This window comes from Bos indicus, chromosome 8 (genome assembly GCF_029378745.1).
Source record: "Bos indicus isolate NIAB-ARS_2022 breed Sahiwal x Tharparkar chromosome 8, NIAB-ARS_B.indTharparkar_mat_pri_1.0, whole genome shotgun sequence".
Taxonomy (NCBI): Eukaryota; Metazoa; Chordata; class Mammalia; order Artiodactyla; family Bovidae; genus Bos; species Bos indicus.
This window is the reverse complement of record NC_091767.1, coordinates 90,924,016-90,943,906: the sequence shown is the minus strand read 5'-3', so window position 1 is coordinate 90,943,906 and position 19,891 is coordinate 90,924,016. Positions and strand designations below refer to the sequence as shown.

General features: G+C 42.2%; 1 protein-coding gene across 2 annotated transcripts in view; it reads right to left on the bottom strand.

Moving 5' to 3' along the window:
* Nucleotides 1–19,891, bottom strand: part of PLPPR1 (phospholipid phosphatase related 1) — a 307,644-nt gene that overhangs the window by 41,163 nt on the left and 246,590 nt on the right. For both annotated transcript variants that reach the window (XM_019966652.2, XM_019966650.2), the window contains exon 3: nt 11,731–11,919. In XM_019966652.2, coding sequence (XP_019822211.1) covers nt 11,731–11,919 — 189 coding nt within the window. The remainder of the gene's footprint in view (nt 1–11,730; nt 11,920–19,891) is intronic.

Here is a 19,891-nt window from a genome sequence, read left to right as displayed (position 1 = left end):
GTGAAAGTGCTGCACTCAATATGCCAGCAAATTTGGAAAACTCAGCAGTGGCCACAGGACTGGAAAAGGTCAGTTTTCATTCCAATCCCAAAGAAAGGCAATGCCAAAGAATGCTCAAACTACCACACAATTGCACTCATCTCACACGCTAGTAAAGTAATGCTCAAAATTCTCCAAGCCAGGCTTCAGCAATATGTGAACCATGAACTTCCTGATGTTCAAGCTGGTTTTAGAAAAGGCAGAGGAACCAGAGATCAAATTGCCAACATCTACTGGATCATAGAAAAAGCAAGAGAGTTCCAGAAAGCATCTATTTCTGCTTTATTGACTATGCCAAAGCCTTTGACTGTGTGGATCCCAATAAACTGTGGAAAATTCTGAAAGAGATGGGAATACCAGACCACCTGATCTGCCTCTTGAGAAATTTGTATGCAGGTCAGGAAGCAACAGTTAGAACTGGACATGGAGCAACAGACTGGTTCCAAATAGGAAAAGGAGTTCATCAAGGCTGTATATTGTCACCCTGTTTATTTAACTTATATGCAGAGTACATCATGAGAAACGCTGGACTGGAATCAAGATTGCCGGGAGAAATATCAATAACCTCAGATATGCAGATGATACCACCCTTATGGCAGAAAGTGAAGAGGAACTCAAAAGCCTCTTGATGAAAGTGAAAGTGGAGAGTGAAAAAGTTGGCTTAAAGCTCAACATTCAGAAAACGAAGATCATGGCATCTGGTCCCGCCACTTCATGGCAGCCATGAAATTAAAAGACGCTTACTCCTTGGAAGGAAAGTTATGACCAACCTAGATAGCATATTCAAAAGCAGAGACATTACTTTGGCAACAAAGGTTCATCTAGTCAAGGCTATGGTTTTTCCTGTGGTCATGTATGGATGTGAGAGTTGGACTTTGAAGAAGGCTGAGCACTGAAGAATTGATGCTTTTGAACTGTGGTGTTGGAGAAGACTGTTGAGAGTCCCTTGGACTGCAAGGAGATCCAACCAGTCCATTCTGAAGGAGATCAGCCCTGGGATTTCTTTGGAAGGACTGATGCTAAAGCTGAAATTCCAGTACTTTGGCCACCTCATGGGAAGAGTTGACTCATTGGACAAGACTCTGATGCTGGGAGGGATTGGGGGCAAGAGGAGAAGGGGACGACAGAGGATGAGATGGCTGGATGGCATCACTGACTCGACAAACGTGAGTCTCAGTGAACTCCGGGAGTTGGTGATGGACAGGGAGGCCTGGAGTGTTGCGATTCATGGGGTCGCAAAGAGTCGGACACGACTGAGCGACTGATCTGATTTGTTTTACACATGGTAATGTATATGTCTCATGGCTATTCTTTCAAATCATCCCACCCTCTCCTTCCCCCACTATGTCCAAAATTCTGTTCTTTATGTCTATGTCTCCTCTGATACCCTGCAAATAGGATTATCAGTACTATCTTTCTAGATTCTATACATATGTGTTAATATATATTTATCTTTCTCTTTCTGACTGACTTCATAGTGACTCTTGATAAATTTGTCTTTCAAATATGGAAGCCCAAATTTCAAATAAATAACCCTGGAATATAATACATCAGTTTGGTGAAATCTTTCAGAATTCATGTCTTTACAGTGTTTTAAGGAGATCTGATAAGTCATAGGAGAAGGCAGTGGCACCCCACTCTAGTACTCTTGCCTGGAAAATCCCATGGAAATACAAAATATTTAGAAGATAGTGTTCTAGATCGCAAAATATGAAGTCTGAAGAAAAAGTCACTGGAAGACGTATTATCATTTAGTGTTGTAAGGGGGATCCACTGCATGTTCTATGTGGCTGTTATCACAAAAGGCATCTAGAGATCCTGGAATATAGGTTTTGGGTTCATGTATATACTAGCTGTAGCTCTGATACTTGGCATATCAAAGTCATTGCTGTTTCTTTTTTTTGTTTATGATTTTATTTTTTTTTAATTAGTTTATTTATTTTAGTTGGAGGCTAATTACTTTACAATATTGGTGGTTTTTGCCATACATTGACATGACTCAGCCACGGGTGTACATGTATCCACTCATCCTGAACCCCTCTCCCAACTCCCTTCCCACCCGATCCCTCTGGGTTGTCCCGGAGCAACAGCTTTGAGTGCCCTGCACTGGTCATCTATTTTACATATGGTAATATATGTTTCAACACTAGTCCCTTATATCATCCCACCCTCTCCTTCTCCCACATAGTCCTGTTTCTCAAATGTAGGCTCTGGAGTTGAAATCTCAGTTCCCTCCCTTCTTGAGGGGTGATTTTGGGCAGATAACCTTTCCAAGCTTTTTTTTTCCTCCATGATTTTAAACATGAGGGTAATAACTATATCAGAAAATTATTGATTATTAGAAATGTATATAAAAGCATCTAGAGAAGCTCAAAGAGTATTTGTTGCTTTCACTTACTGGTTGGTCTAGGCAAGAATGTGTGCTGAAATTGATTTAAAAACTGTCCTGGGTTAAGGAAACATGGTATAATTCAAGCTCTGCCCTGCCCCTAACCAGGTGTTCAGTCTTGGACCACTTGGCTGACCTCTCTGGTTCCTTATCTGTCAATCTCTCATCTGTTAGACTACAGTGGCCCCTAACCTTTTTTTTTTTTTTTTAACACCAAGGAGCAGTTTCATGGAAGACAATTTTTCCATGGACTGGGGAGGGGGAACGGTTTCAGGATGGTTCAAATGCATTGCATCTATCATGTGCCTCATTTCTATTACTATTATACCAGCTCCACCTCAGATCATCTGACATTAGATCCTGGAGGTTGGGGAGCTCTGTAGGAGACCTTTAAGTTGTTCTTCCAAGATCTTTGTTTTTATGATAAAAACTGACAAGATAGGGCTGATTAAGGGAACTGATATCACATAATTGGGCTTCAGTCTCTCTTCTGTTGGTTAAGCTCTCCAGGGCCAGCATAGTTTCCTATAGTAATTCTCCCTCCAGCCTTCATTCACTTTTCAAACCCGACAGGGCTTTGCCATCATGAAATAATCTTCCCTTGGAGCAAAGTGGACACAGCCTCCTCCAGAGTCATCACACTGCCTGAGACCTGTCACCTGAGTTTCTAAAGGACAGCAGAGGCTGGCAGCCCCTCCCTGGGTGTGCACATAGCATGCTCTGAGGAAGAGAAGAGGGTTCTCTGCACACTTCTTAATAACAGTGTCTAAGTAGCTGCAGAGCTTTCAGTCCCAGGGAGTTGTAGATGCTTCCAGTATCCTCCTTGCGAGGCTTCTTTACTCGCGAGCATTTCTGAGAAAGGCAGGCATGGTTTTTGCTGTGTGTGTTGTGTGTTCACACGTGTTAGTCGCTCAGTTGTGTCCGACTCTTTGCGACCCCATGGACTGATAGATCACCAGCTTCCTCTGTCCATGAGATTGTCCGGGCAAGAATACTGGGGTGGGTTTCCATGCCCTTCTCCAGAGGATCTTCCAGGCCCAGGGATCGAACCTGGGTCTCCTGCGTTGCAGGCAGATTCTTTACTGTCTGAGGCCCAGGGTTTTTCCTATAGATCCTGTTTAAAAGTGACCCAGGGGATTTTAAGCGTACTGACCATGCTGCCCAGCATCTTCATGTTCTGTTTAATCTTTCCTGATGAGTACCAGTGACACCTCAGATCTGCAGAGAGGATTCTAGTCTTCTGGCTTGCTGAGCTGTGCTTGGTTCAAGACCTCTTGACGTCTGCTTTATCACACTTGAGTGTAAATAAAGGAATTCAGCTGTAGACATTTCTATGCCTTTCAAAGCTGAAGGCTTCAATAGAATCAAGGCTATTTGGATGACGGCTTTGGAAATTATCCAGCAACTCAGATAATAAGTGTTTTGTGGATTGGAGAGTTGTCATTACTGCTTTCCGTATGGCTCAGCTAGTAAAGAATCCACCTGTAATGTGGGAGACCTGGGTTAGATCCCTGGGTTGGGAAGATTCCCCTGGAGAAAGGAAAGGCTACCCACTTCACTATTCCGGCCTAGAGATTTCCATGGACTGTATAGTCCATGGGGTTGCAATGAGTTGGACACGGCTGAGTGCCTTTCCCTGTCACTTTTCACTTACTGGTCTTAATCCAGGGGCAGCACTTACCCATTCAGAAGGCTCTGAAATCGACACTTGCTATGAAGTGTAGCACCAAGGTGGCACACTACCTTGCCAAAGCAGGGTGTTCTCTTGAACTTTTTTTTTTCCCATTTCTGAACAGTGGATATAAGAGAAATGGGAATTTAAAATGATTTAGCTAAAATACTGCTCTCAGTAAAAAGTAAAATGCATTGTGATCACCAAGTAAACTCATCATCACATAATTTTAGGCAAATGAGAGTCTTTTCAAGAAACAAATTATCAAAACTCCTAACACAATCATCTAATCATCAGTCATTAAAAGAAGCATTGTAAAGGTGGTAAGGAACATCTCAAAGGTGTAAGGACATCTCGCTGTCAGATGATGTCGGGTAAAAAACAGTCCATAAAGGAATTTGGAGCATTCATCCATCACATGCATAGTAAATAGGGAAATAGATATTCTTCTTCAAGGTTTTGAAAAAATCCATAGCAGTTAATAAGGATATTTATAACTCTTTCCCAGGGGGGGAAAAATGTAAATTGTAATGATTAAGTACATTTGCAATAAAGAAAGTGTATTCATGGTAGAGATAAATATATATAGGGACTTCCCTGGTGGTTCAATGGTTCAGACTTCACGTTTCCACTGCAGGGAACATGGGTTCGATCCCTGGTCAGGGAACTAGGATCCCACATGTTGCATTGTTGGGCCAAAATAAAATGAAAAATCAGCACCAGCTTCTTATTAAAAAAAAAAAAAAAAAAGAAATCATGTGATGATGTACAAAAGGGAAAAGATGTGAATGATGATGTATTAAAAGGGGTTTCAATAGCTGCGGCTGTTCAGAGCCGGGAAGAGGCAGATGACAAGGCACTCAGGCGCCGACCCTGTCTCCTCTGCTGCTGCAGCTGCGCTCCTCATCAGCCAGGCAACAGATGTGCCCCTGCCCAGGGCCCACTCTCTGATCCACGCTGTGCTTTGAGCTTTTGTATTCACTCCCAGAGCTTCTGGCCTAGAAACCCCCCAAATGAAGAGTCACAGTTTCCTCCAGAGTGGGCCTTTCTATCAAATGATGCTTGTCTCTTCCTTTCCTAGGAAATTCTCGCAGTCTTGTGCATGTATGCTCACGTGCACGCTTGCATGCAGACCATGAGCTGTGTCGATTCTCCTGGGCTGGGCGTCAAACGTTCTGCTGTTTCAATTCTAAGTACTCCTGTCACTTTGTTGTGAGGCCAGTAAAGGTTTACTAGCTATTTTCTCATGCCCTGTGGTGCTGGCGCTGAGATACAATACGGGTAAATCAGATTCTCCACCGAGTTAAATCCTCTTATCCAAAAAGGCTCTCTGCCTTTGAGTCTGTGAGTTTATTCAGGGGGCCTGAGGCAATTGTGAGCCGGGGTTTCCACATTGGTCAGAACACACCCTGCAGATTTCCTGGAAGCCTGGGCCAACACTTTTGGCTAAATGGTTCTGGACACAAATACTCCAAGCTCTAACCTTTCCTAAGTCCCTGCATGGTTGCTCCCACGTGGCCTTGCCTCCACATGATGCTGATCCTTTCTGACAGCGAAGCACAGAAGGACAAATAGGAAGTGACAGATCAAACCCACAGCAGAGTCCTTTCCCTCGTGCCTTTTCTTGTGCATCCCTGCAATTAGCGCCCATCCTCAGAGACACACGGCAGTGCAGGGCGTTAGCTTGTCCTCTAGCACATCAACCACAGAATACACAGAACACCACGGATGAGTCCAGGTTGAGGTGCCTTCTTAGAGAACTGCCATTAATTTGTGTCACATGTCACCCCTGAGGAGTCCTGCCTTCTTTCTTTGTTGTTATCGTTTGTTGTTTAGTCTCTAAGTCACGTCCGACTCTTTTGTGATCCCATGAACTATAGCCCACCAGGTTCCTCTGTCCAGCATTCCGAAGCAAGAATACTGTGGAGTGGGCTGTCATTTCCTTCTCCAGCAGATCTTCTCAACCTAGGATTTGAACCCATGTCTCCTGCATTGGCAGGAGGACTCTTTACCACTGAGTCACCAGAGTAGCCCTGCCTTCTTTCACTCCAGGGAAAATAGGAAATGGGTTTAAAAAGGAGTAAACACATACTGTACCATTCTGAGAAACCCTGCACACACACACAAACACACACAGGCTGTGCCATTATGTGTAACCCTTGGCCAGGCACAAATTAAACTCCAGAAAGAAAGTCAAGAGAGACTAAGGAGTTGGGAATCTGACATTTGGAGCCTCCAATTATAAGGTTCAGCTCTTAAGGAGTATTAGAACCAGAAAGACCTTGGAGATCATTTAGCCCAAGCCTACCTTTTACAGATGAGAAATCCAACCCACAGAGGGAACAGGCCTTATCAGAGGTCATACAATTACTGGGATGGAAAGCCATAACTGACATCCCTCCTTCTCTTGATAGAGCAGACCTGAGACAGGGTGACTCTGCAGCATGAGGATGAAGGATGCACACTCTGGGGGTAGGGGTGTGCTGAGTTTGGCACTTGGGATCTGTGTTCAGGTGGCCTGATACAGACTGCTCTCGGATATGCTGTACCTCTCCAAGAGGGACAGAAGTGAATACAGCTCCCTGCTCCCAGGAGGTGTCCCTGAGCATCAGGAGAGGTCCACTCTCTGTCCTGCAGCTGCTCACTTATTTTCAGGTTTCGGGGGAAGATCAAGCACCACAGCAGGGTTTCAAGGCCACTGGACTCTCTGCCATTAACCCATCAGCTGTAATCAATGCCGGGTCCTAGCAATGCTCCTCATTTGAGAGGAGAATAAAAATAGAACCAAATGGGTGGGTTACTGTCCAGTCGCATAGGGAACTAGCTGCAGCCCTCAGCAAATCATTTAACATAGCTGAGTCACAAGTAACGTAGCTAATGACTGTCTTCCTAAATGAACTCACAGACTCAGAGTCAAAAATGAAGGAAACTGGACCATACACTTTCTCTATGCTCTTTGAGATATCTCTTTTCTATTTCTCCGGGATGCTATGAGGATAAATTAGGCAAGGACTGCAGAATACAAGAAAATTAAAAGGAGTTATCCTTGCCATCTTCATTTACGGAATATTCCTCGGCACATATCTTTGAAGGCCCACCATCATTATTGGTCACACTTTTCTCCCCAAGAAGAAAAGGAATGGAATGTCCAAATCAGAGCTCCATACTTGAAAACGAGAGTAGAACTCTAGATCCTTAAAATTCAGTTCACTGTCCAGTGGCCACACTCCCTTGGCTTTCCATCACAGCATTTGACCACATGTTAGTTCATATCATTTGGGGGAAAAGGAATATGATCAGAATTCATGGTTTGAGAAGAATTTCAGCTGAAAATCTTAGAATGAAATCTATCAGCTTTACCCAGAGAGAAGAGAAATTCCTCATAAAGTTGTTTTATTTTTGTTTTTTGGTCATATGTGTTTTTGTTTATTAGAATTGCTGTTTAAATCTTACTAAAGATTGGTCATTTCATAATTATGCCAGAAGAATCAATGTTTTAAAAATATCTTTCAGTTTGAAAATACTGCATTGATGTAGAATTTAATTGTATAACAGAAGAAAAAATAACTGTTCCATTAGCACTCAGAGATAATAGCTGTACATTTTAGTTTCTTGCCAGTTTTTTTTATGTATAATTATAAATTTGGGACTATACTTGTAACACACATACAGTGTCTTCTTAGGGTCTATTAAATATTCAGAGCCACAGACAACCACATGTCTCATTTGGCACTGGTCCACTTGGGAGGAACTAATAGCTTGCCAACTGGGTAGCCTCACTTGCTCTTCTTCATCCTGTTTCCTTGCAGTGATCCAGTGCAGCTCAGGTGCAAGGAGACCATAGACACATCAGAGGATGCAGGAGCCACCTTGGCTTACAAGACTTATTGTGTCCCATCAGAGTCAATAAATGGTGCAGCAGTTCCACAGACATAGCTTCCAAGTTTCCAGAGTCACTTGCACTGGGAAATCATAGCATGGCACCGTCTTGGGTAATCTCAGTTCTCTGAGTCCAGGGGCAATTCACCAATCAGGGGTTAATTCTGCCTAGCAACATAGCTGATACATACCCTCTTTTTCTGGAGAAACGGAGCTAGAAAACTAAGAGAATCTAATATTCTCTTATAGAAGGGAAAAAGCTTTTACCTCTGATACTAGATACAATTTTTTAGCACTCATAAAAATCTTTTCATTAAATCATAAGCATGCTTCATTTCTCTTAGAGGTGTTTCAGAAATATTATGGCCTCATAATGAGTTTGGACAATCCTCTAGTTCTGTGTATTTAGCTACCACCAAGTATCCTACTCTTAAAGCTGACTGAACATCCCTACTCTGGTTATCTTCTTAACATAAATTCAAGGAATGGAATTGATGGGTTCAAAGTTTATAAAACTCTTAGTACATCTTTGACCAGCTGCCCTTCAAAAAGAAAATGTCAGTTTACATTTTTTTAATGGCCAGTTTCTTTAAAAATATTATTTATTTATTTTTGGCTGCACTGGGTCTTCATTGCTTTGCACAGACTTTCTCTAGTTGTGGGGAACTACTCTTTGTTGAGGTGCATGGACTTCTCATTGCAGAGGCTTCTCTTGTGTAGCATGGCTCTAGGGTACATAGGCTCAGAAGTTGTGGCTCCTGGGCTCTAGAGCACAGGCTCAATAATGGTGGCGCAAGGGCCTAGCTGCTCCATGGTGTGTGATATCTTCCTGGATCAGGGATGAAACCAGTGTCTCCTACATTGGCAGGTGGATTCCCCACCACGGAGCTACCAGGGAAGCCCCTCAGTTTACATTTTGACTCAAATTGTATGAAAGTATCTGTACCTTTAACAACACAGGTTATACTTCTTTAAAGCACTTGCCAATTTTACATGGGGAAAATTCTGGACTATAAAAAACTACTTTCCTGTGATAATTCATGAGGTTAGAAATGTTTATGTACATACAATTTATTTTGTTAATTGTCTATTTTCGTCCTTACCCATCTTTATTTTGGGAAGCTCATCTTTTTAAGTAGTAAGAATATTTACATGGGAGTCTCGTATTCTGCAAATATTTTTACAGTCTTTATGTACTTTTTATTTTGGTAGAAACGCTTATTTTTCAGGTAGACAAATTTATCAGTCCTCTTCCATCTGCTTGCAATTAACATTCCTAATGCTTTTGTGGATGTGTATATAGACTTTCTAAGTGTGTGAAATCCCTATTTTTCTTGCTTTATAATGTGCATTGAAAAGCTTTCCGCTTATTTTAAGGCTCTGGAACAGTTTTATAGTTACTGATTTTCTATGCCTTGAAATTTTTTTTTTTTTTTATGCCTTGAAATTTTGAAGGAATTTTATAATAGTTATGTGTCTCCAATGATATGAGATAAATTTTAGACAGTTTAAAATTTTCTCTATTGTTATCTATTCAGTTTTCTACTTCTATTAAAGGCATTGTTAAAAAGTTATATTTTCATAGAATGTTATCAATTTTATTGAGAGGTAAGCATGTATTTGCACAGACCTGAATCTACAATTTTAACAAAACTATAATAGACTTTTAAACATTTATATATTTTTGCTTATGTATTTTTTTCCTTTTTTTTTTTTTACTTCTGTCTTTCTTCTGTTAGAACACGGGGATTGTACATTTTACTTATCAATCCTATTGTTTTCTGATTCATTGATTCGTTCATAATTTTTATTGATCTGCTTCCTTTGCTTTCCTTAGTTTTTCTCTTTCTTTTTTTTAAAGGAAAAATGTCTCTATAATTATAAAAAGTAATTGCAGGAGAGCCCAGGCAATGATATTTCCTGGGACTAGCAAGAAGATAGGTAAATGTTAGTAAGTCAATGGATCTCTCATCTGAGAACATGAGAAAATGGTATGTTTATGGGACAGGAAGAAACCAGGACCTGATTCCAGCTAAGCCCAGTGCCTCTGGGTAGAGCCACCATTAAGCCGTTCCAGATAGAACCCAGTGTAGTCTCTAGGCTTTACCTGGGGAGCGAATTGTATCATCTTTTGAGATGCCTGGAAGTGGGTCTTTCTCGTAGTCCTTGGGCTGGTGAGAAAGGAAAGTTAAGAGGGGCACATCCCCTATCACTCTAAACAGGGGGTGTCACTAGGGTCTCAGTGGAATCTCTAAACAGGAGATGTCACCAGGGTCTCAGTGAAATTGCTAAACAGGAGGTGTCACTAGGGTCTCAGTGGAGTCTCCTCTGCAGGGAGAGGAAGTTCATCTGTGATCCCGAAGAAGGTGAAGATCAGTTTCCAGTTTTTCTTTGTTTCCCCTACTTCTAACCAGTTAGTGCATGCTAGACACTATGCCAAGTATTTGTACGAAGCATCTTAAGTCTTGATAACTCTGTGAACTAGGCAGTCACATTATCCCCGCTTTGGGGGGGCCGAGTGGGAGGGAACAGGACAGTGACTTGCCTGGAGTCACACAGACAGGATGTCCTGTAGGTTGGACTGCAAAGCTTGTGTTTTTCACCACCATGAGAGACCATGTTTTATCACAGCTGATCCTAATTCCTACTGCAGCTTTATCATTTAAGGGGGAGCTTGTCAAGCCTAGAATTAATGATAAAAATGAACTTAAAGTACTCATTATGTGCATATTCTCCTCTAAATTCGATTCCATGTCTCATCTTAAAGCAAGGAAAACATTTGTACGGAAAACAATACTTGAACTGAACATCTGAGTAATCAGTACACTCTTCTGCATGCCAGTGGTTATTTTTATTACTGTCCCAAAGAGAGGGGAGTGGGGAATGAGGGAGAAAGGGTAGGAGAGGAGGGGAGAGTTGAGGGGGAGGAAGCTTTGGAAGAAAAAAGGGGCAAATGATAAATGATAACTGTTGCAAATGATAACATCCCAACTAATCTGACCCCATAGCATGTACAAAGAAATGTTTATTTTAAAATACAAAGTCATTTTTTAAGTTAAAATTAAGATGTCTAAGTGTTAAATCACTTTACTAGACAATACAGATCTGTGAGTTTTATGCTTTTGAAACAGTCTCCCTAGAGGACTGTTGGGCCAATTTTTTTTTCCCCTCATGAGAGAGAAGAGTGCAATCAATGAAGGTAAAGTTGCAACTTAATTGAATGTCATGCAATGTGAGCAGAGCCAGAGCTGCCCAGAATAAATCACGGCAAATCAGGTCAAGCGATTTTTCTCATCTCCGGCCTCTCTGGAAGTTCAGTCAGAAGAACAGGAGATGCAGGCTGTGGGGGATTCTGTTCCAATCTGACGTGAGTCTTTATATCAAGGCCAGCGTTTACATTTACAACCTCTTCTGAATACACACAACGCACACCATACTTTTGTTTTTTTCAAGAGCACAAATGCTATACTTAACATGACAGCCACTCATGACTATTGACTTACATATTCAGACATACTTTAAAAATTATATATATTTCAATTCAGGCACTGAAAAGCAAAAGCCACCTGTAAAAGACAAGGCCTACTTAGATGAGATTTTATGCAGGGCTCTACTCACCCCGGACCGGAAAAGGACACATCTAATAAGGCTGCTGCTGTATGCCCAGGAAGAGAGGAAAGAGGAGAAAAGGCAGACAGAAAATGTTGTTTAGGACCCAACAGGAAAGAGGGAGATCTCTTTCTGTACTTACAATAGCAGTTGGGGTGGCCGCCAGCACACAGTAGAGCAGCAGAGGGGTGATGAAGCTTTCCTCCTCTGTCCCCGGGTAAGGCTTCATTAAGTCTCCATCCTGACAGAAGAATCCTTGGATATGCACCTGAAAAGTGTCAGTGCATTCGAAGTAGTAGGCAAGCAGCACTGTCCCAGCCATGATGACAAGCTGAAAATACAGCATGGCCACACAGAGACATTAGCAGGGCTTCGGAGCTGTGCCCGCCCCTCAGAGCATACTCCCTCCATCACCCGGCAGCTCTCCTTGTACTGGTACTGGCAGTGTCTGCGTGTCGGGCTCCACGTGCGCCGGGCTCAGGGAGTGTGTGCTTACTTGTCTGCCTTGTAACATCTGTTATATAAACCTTCCAGCAAATAAGAACGGCTCCCATCTGAGAGGCAGACCACAGCATCGCTTGTAGAGAGACCCAGCTTCTGCTGTCCCCCACCCCGCGCCCTTCCCAGAGGATGCGTGGGAACCAAGGCGATGCTGCCATTCAGGACAGAGGTGAAAAGTCAAAGGACAGTGGCATATGAATTGGCCAGATGTAGCATGAGATCTGCTCATGGAAAATTTCAGAAAATATTAGAGATAAACTTACCTTATTACAAAGTATTAGAGGCAGGTAAATGATGAACGAATGCGCAAATGAATGAATGATCAGGAAAGCTAAAGCCTAGAAAGGTTAAGGGAAATTTTCAGAACCACACCCTAAATTAATGGCATGGATAAGAACATCGTACAGGTATCCTATATCGGTCATAACTCTTATCCTTTTCCAAAAAGATATTACCTTTATTCCAAAAATAAAGGTAAGGCTTTCTACCTTTAATAAAGGTTTTCTACCAGTCAATAAAGGACTTTGCTGATGATGACATCTTATTCTATATTGTACTTCATAAGGTTTGGACACAAAAAGGGACACAGTTTTATCCTTTCGTTTAGCTCAGACATGTCCCAGATACTCACTGAGGTTTAGATGAGGCCTTTAACAGGTGTGAGGAGTTGGGGGAGTATGGAAACACCATTATTTTCCTCATTCACAATTGAAACACCAAAATGGCAAGATGAGATAGTGATAAAGGTTGACAGAAAAGAGGTCTTTGAGATTATAAAATTATGGAAAATTAAGTTGGAAAAGACCTTGAAGTTTTCCCATATAAAACCTTTATTTCATAGATGAGAAAACAGAGGCCCAGCAAGGAGAACTAATTACTGCTGGATTATCCAATAAGTAAACCAAACATGTGCTTACACTGACAATCAGCAAAGCAAGGAAACTGAAATGGAGAAAAAGTATTTTAAAATGTTGGTTTGTTTAAAAGTATCAAAGTAATCATTTTGGGAGAAATTAGAACTTGGTAGTGTGTCTTTTATGGCTTAAAAATTGTTTATGTGTGGAAGTACATAAAGGGAAGGGAGGAAGAAGTATAATCTTTGAGGGTTTAGTCTCCAGTTTTTATTCCAGCCCTGGAGTGACTAACCCAAGGTCACATAGCTAGTTAGTGTTAGACCCAGGACAAGAAACCCACATTTTCTGATCTCCAAGGGGCAAAACACCTGTCATGGAGTGGAAATCAAGTTATGGGGGGAGGCAGGGTAGCTCAGCTCTCATGCAGAGAGGCACTGTTTCTCATCTTTATCCACATTCATGTCCGTTTCTTTTGCTACGACACCAGAACAGAGCCTCGCACTCTGCCCACTCTTTCACACCAGGCGCAGTCTCTGCTTCTGGAATGTTAGCTCTGCGATTCCTCCTCCTTATTGTCTTTAAGGGTCATTTGGGTTAAGAATCTTCCCCAGTCTTCCATTTTCTCTAACTCAGTGCCTTTCCTCTTTGGTTCAGGAGCCTTGAATTATCTCTGGCTGCACTGAGTTCAAAGTACAAACTCCTAACCATCCTGCTATAAAGGTCTGTAGGCTCCAAATCATACTTTCCAATCACTCTCGCACACAGCTTGTTTCTGACTCGACAAGGATTATATTCCATTATCTGACATTTGCTACCTTCCTCCCCAGGGGACCTTCTGTCACAACTTCTGGCCATCCAGTAATCTCTAGATTTGTGTGTGTTTCTTGGTGCCTGAAGTTGTTCATGGCATGTGTAAATTACCAGTGCTCCTGCCACCATCTCTAATGTTTCATGCATTTTATTTCTTTCCTCTTTAACACAAACTTGGATATAGATGTTTCCTATAAGGATGAGAAATAGGTGCTCCCAAGCTGTCCCATTGAATGGTGCTCTTGCTGGCAGCTAGTTTATCAAGTCAAGGCCATGATGTTTCTGTTTTTCTTTTGTTGCATTGCTCGGTTGGATTGACTGGATGGGAAAGAAGCTGGCCAGCTGACCTGAATGTTTTGGAGCTAATGCTAGGATTCCAACAGTTTGGGGGCTCTGCCACTGTTTCTGTTTTCTGCTCAGGCATGATCTGATTTCTGTTTATCTTATCCATGTGGCAGGAAACAACATTTTCTCTCTCTCAGCTTCATTAGTCCTTAGGAGAAATGTGCTTAGAGAATAGGCAGATCAATGGGGGCTTTTTGGATAAAACAAAAATAAATAAATGGCATCTAGCTTCCTCTATTGAGGAGGAATGTTATATTTTATTAGGTGCATTTGTGCTACCACTTCCATTTAAAAGAGAAAAAGGTAAAGGGAAGTAAATGATAGCAAAATTGTGTGTGTGTGTATATATATATACATATATATATGGTCTATATACAAATGACCTATATGTATATTTGTGTGTATATATAATCATACATATATATACATTATTATACATATACATTATACATATATAGTGTATGTGTGTGCATTTTAGGTCACTTCAGTCATGTCTGACTCTGTGCAACCCTGTGGACTGTAGCCTGCCAGGTTCCTTTGTCCATGGGTTTCCCCAGGCAACGATATTGGAGTGGTTTGCCATGCCCTCCTCCAGGGGATCTTCCCAACCCAGAGATCAAACCCAGATCTCCTGCATTGCAGGAAGATTCTTTACCATGAGCACAGGCTTCTTTTCTATTGAACGTTCTCTTGCAAAAGAAAGTGAAAATGAAGTCACTCAGTCATGTCTGACTCTTTGTGACCCCATGGACTGTAGCCCACCAGGCTCCTCCATCCATGGGATTTTCCAGGCAAGAATACTGGAGTGGGTTTCCATTTCCTTCTCCAGGGGATCTTCCTGACCTAGGGATTGAACCCGGGTCTCCCACATTGTAGGCAGATCTGTATCGTCTGAGCCACCAGGGAATCCAGCTTTCTCTCATGACCATGTATTAAAAAGAAGTGCAGGAACAGGAGAAGCACATTGATTCTGCTTCCACGGGCAAACTCACAGCATGGATGACACACGATTAGCTGTCGGTGTCCTCCCTTCCTCCTCCCTGTCCTGGGCCACATTCATCACCGTCTAGGTTTGTGTCACTTGTGCCAGCTGGCACCCTTGCCGTCTGCGCTGCCTTCTCCAGCCCCAGCTAGGGAGGTCTGGAGGGTGGCCATAATGTTGGTGTCACATGAGCAGATGGTGAGGCTGTGCCGGGCCCAAGTGCTGGTGGCAGGGTTGATGATACCAGTGTGAAAAGAGCAATTAAGGCTGTGGGGAGATAAGGTGTCAGGAGCTCCCATCCCAGGGATTCTCCTCAGCTCTCGCTTCCTGAGAATGACAACCCGATATATGAGGATGCATTAGGTCCTGATCATTCCATGAAGATTCAGAAGGCAGCAGCCAGCAGGGTATGAAATACAGCTTCTCGGAGTTTACAGTCCTGTGTTTCTACCCCAGCCCTCTGCTGATGGGAGAAAAGTTAAGGTCACAGAAGGGTAACTGGGAAGGTCACAAAGCTGAGAGGAGAGACTGAGATGACAGATATATTTTCCTTTGGTTGGTGAAGTCTGAAGCAATTGTGGACCACTAATTTATATGACAGGATACAAGCTAGGAGAGCAGGGGACAGATAATGGTGTATGACTCATGTGAGTGAGTGAAACTGTGTGTGTGTGTGTGTCCAGGGATGTAGGGGCAGACTCATGATGTGGGAATGAGAGGACTGGTATCTGGTTTGGAGTGTAGAGGGGATATTTTTATTTTAAGATTTATTTTTATTTATTTATTTGACTGTGTCAGTCTTGGTTGCAGCATATGGGATCTAGTTTCCTGACCAGGGATCAAACCTGGGCCTCCTGCATTGGAAGCTTGGACACTTAGCTTCTGGACCACTAGGGAAGTCCCTAAAGGGCATAGTTTGAACTGAGGGATCCTAGTGCTAAGTGACCAGTCATCTTGGTTTTCTGAATGTTGAGCTCTAAGCCAACTTTTTCACTCTCCTCTTTCACTTTCATCAAGAGGCTATTTAGTTCTTCTTCACTTTCTGCCATAAGGGGGGTGTCATCTTCATACAGATGAAGAAATTGATTCCAGGAGACATTTGAATAAAGTACTCAAGTCTGGGGACTTCCCTGGTGTTCCAGTGGCTAAGACTTCACACTCCCAATGCAGGGGGCCTGGGTTTGATCCCTAGTCAGGGAACTAGATCCCACATGCTGCAACTAAGACCAGCACAGTCAAATAAAATTTTTATTTTATTTTTAAACTTTAAAATATTGTATTAGTTTTGCCAAATATCGAAATGAATCCGCCACAGGTATACATGTGTTCCCCATCCTGAACCCTCCTCCCTCCAATTTTTTTAAGTACTCAAGTCTGTAGCACATGGTTTAGCCCTTAGTATTATGCTGACATGTTTCTCACTTGATTTTCCTCAGGCTGGCAGAGTTTGTGTGAAGAAATACATCATAATTACACTAGTAATCCTAGATTCAGCCAAGTTGTGTGACCTTATACAATTCATGTTATCTCTCTGGGCTTCTGTTTCCTCTTATATAAAATGGAAATAATATGTGTACCATTTTGGTTGGTTGAGCACAGAGAAAAGAGTTGATTTATGTCATGTACTTAGAACAGTTCCCAAGACATGCATAGTATAGATCATACCTTTACCTTCACCATCTCCTCCATCTCCTACTCATTCTGTTTCTCCTTGGCTCTTGCCCCTGTTGTTATGGAAGACTTCCAGTTCCTCGCAAAGCATCTCTTTTATTTCTAAGGGTTCCCCGTGAGGTCTCACAGGGCTCGCTGTCAGTTTTCTCAGGTGTTTCCCCTCCAGCTTACGATCTTGTTCCACTTCCATCAGTACCACTTGAGGGTTTCCCACCCCAGCTGTTTTGTGCAGCTATTGACCTTGGTGCCTAACATGCTTTGCCAGGACTGAAAAACATGCAAATCTTTAATGTGTACTATCCCTTGAGGTTCTAAGACTTTGCTTCTGCATCACAACCATGCCAGATCTGATCATCTAAGCTCTGATGCAGTGTTCCTTCTGCTTGGAGTATCCTTTATCCTCTCTCTCTATGGAATTGAACATATGTCCCTGGGACTAAGTCAAAACCAGTATCCTGAACACACACCACTCTGCCTTCTCCACCCCCTTGCCCTCTCTCCTCCTCCATGCAGCAGCCCCTTCCCTTGCTCTCCTTCTGTCAACACCCATCCCTACTAGGTTACCAACCACATATGAACCCCAGCTTGGATCAACTGACACCCTCCTACAGATCACTGTTTCCTGTGTTGATGTGTGCTCCCCAGTTGGGTCACAAATGACTTGAGATTAGAGAGCATATCTGAGAATTCCTCACCTTCACTACACTTAGTTTGGGACTGAACACAGAGACAGTTTTCAGAAACAGTTGTTGGTTGGCTGACTAATTGGCATTGGTCTCAATCACTTCTGGCAAGACCAGAATAAGAAAGCTTTTGGGGGAGGGAAGCATTCATTGCCTCAAGTAGAGTGACTGAGCACCCCAATTTGTTCAAGACACACAAACATCTCCATGTTAGCACTGAAAAATCCCATGTCCCAGGACACCCCTTGGTGCCCCATCACTTCATGGCAAATAGATGGGGAAACGGTGGCTGACTTTATTTTTCTGGGCTCCAAAATCACTGTAGATGGTGATTGCAGCCATGAAATTAACAGACACTTGCTCCTTGGAAGGAAAGTTATGACTAACCTAGACAGCATATTAAAAAGCAGAGACATTACTTTGCCATAATAGGTCCATCTAGTCAGGGCTATGGTTTTTCCAGTAGTCATGTGTGGATGTGAGAGTTGGACTATAAAGAAAGCTGAGCACTGAAGAATTGATGCTTTTGAACGGTGGTGTTGGAGAAGACTCTTGAGACTCCCTTGGACTGCAAGGAGATCCGATCAGTCCTGGGTGTTCATTGAAAGGACTGATGTTGAAGCTGAAACTCCAATACTTTGGACATCTGATGTGGAGAGCTTACTCATTTGAAAAGACCCTGATGCTGGGAAAGATTGAGGGCAGGAGGAGAAGGGGACGATAGAGGATGATGGTTGGATGGCATCACTGACACAATGGACATGGGTTTGGGTGGACTCTGGGAGTTGGTGATGGACAGGGAGGCCTGGCGTGCTGCGGTTCATGGGTTTGCAAAGAGTCGGACATGACTGAGTGACTGAACTGAACTGATGAAGGTCAATAATAACTCATAATTGCCACGAGGCATGTTTATATATTCTCATTTTGTTTCAAAAAGAAGTTATATCAACTTTTACCAAATAAAGTAAGCAAGCATCAATGAACTGTTGGAACAGAAGAAATAAATATGGAGACATTATAGAAATTATATCCTTGAGTATAAGTTGTCTTCTAGTCAACACAATAAGGAATTACTGGTCAGTTTCACATTTCACAGTAACTATAAGATAAAAACCAACCAATGCTTAAATAAAGGTAAGTAGAATCTTTCTGATAGAGTGACCTGGACAGAAATTCATCCTGGGTCCTCACATGCAACATGATAAACAATGACCATGCTGAGAATGACTGTGCTGTTCCTTATATGGGATTTCATATCAACTCTTAACATATGCTGATGACATTACATTAAAGCTAAATGCACAAAAACAATACTGTGAGATAGAAGGGAGGAGGTGGATATCATGATTCAGTGTAGGTTAAACTTGGGAGATACAGCACGATGAAAGGTTAAGGCTGCCTAGCCTGGAAACCCACTCTGCTGCTTACTAGGAATGTGACAAATTCCTGTGCCTCTGTTTCCTCATTAAAAAAGTGAAGGGGCTGATAATACTACAGCACCTACCTCTTCAGGTCTTTGTGCAGATTAAATGAGGATTGTGTAGTATTTACAGCAATATCTGACTCAATAGTAAGCATGTTCTAGAAGAATTCATAGACTATGTATTCTACATTCTTTCCTATAGTTTCTCTCAGATTAGGTTTTTAAAAACTACTGGGTAGCAGTGAATTAGATACGACCTTTTCATAAGTGTTCTTCCAGGGAAACACAGATCCACATATTTTATAAAAAATGGATTTCATTGTTTAATGATACCACAATGTCATAAAAATCCATCCATAGTTCATCAGGCACTCTATCAGATCTAGTCCCTTAAACCTATTTCTCACTTCCACTGTATAATCATAAGGGGTTTGATTTAGGTCATACCTGAATGGTCTAGTGGTTTTCCCCACTTTCTTCCATTTAAGTCTGAATTTGGCAATAAGGAGTTCATGATCTGAGCCACAGTCAGCTCCTGGTCTTGTTTTTGATGGCTGTATAGAGCTTCTCCATCTTTGGTTGCAAAGAATATAATCAGTCTGATTTCAGTGTTGACCATCTGGTGATGTCCATGTATAGAGTCATCTCTTGTGTTGTTGGAAGAGGATGTTTGCTATGACCAGTGCATTCTCTTGGCAAAACTCTATTAGCCTTGGCCCTGCTTCATTCTGTACTCCAAGGCCAAATTTGCCTGTTACTCCAGGTGTTTCTTGACTTCCTACTTTTGCATTCCAGTCCCCTATAATGAAAAGGACATCTTTTTTGGATGTTAGTTCTAAAAGGTCTTGTAGGTCTTCACAGAACCATTCAATTTTAGCTTCTTCAGCATTACTGGTCAGGGCATAGACTTGGATTACCGTGATATTGAATGGTTTGCCTTGGAAATGAACAGAGATCACTCTGTCATTTTTGAGATTGCATCCAAGTACTGCATTTCGGACTCTTTTGTTGACCATGATGGCCACTCCATTTCT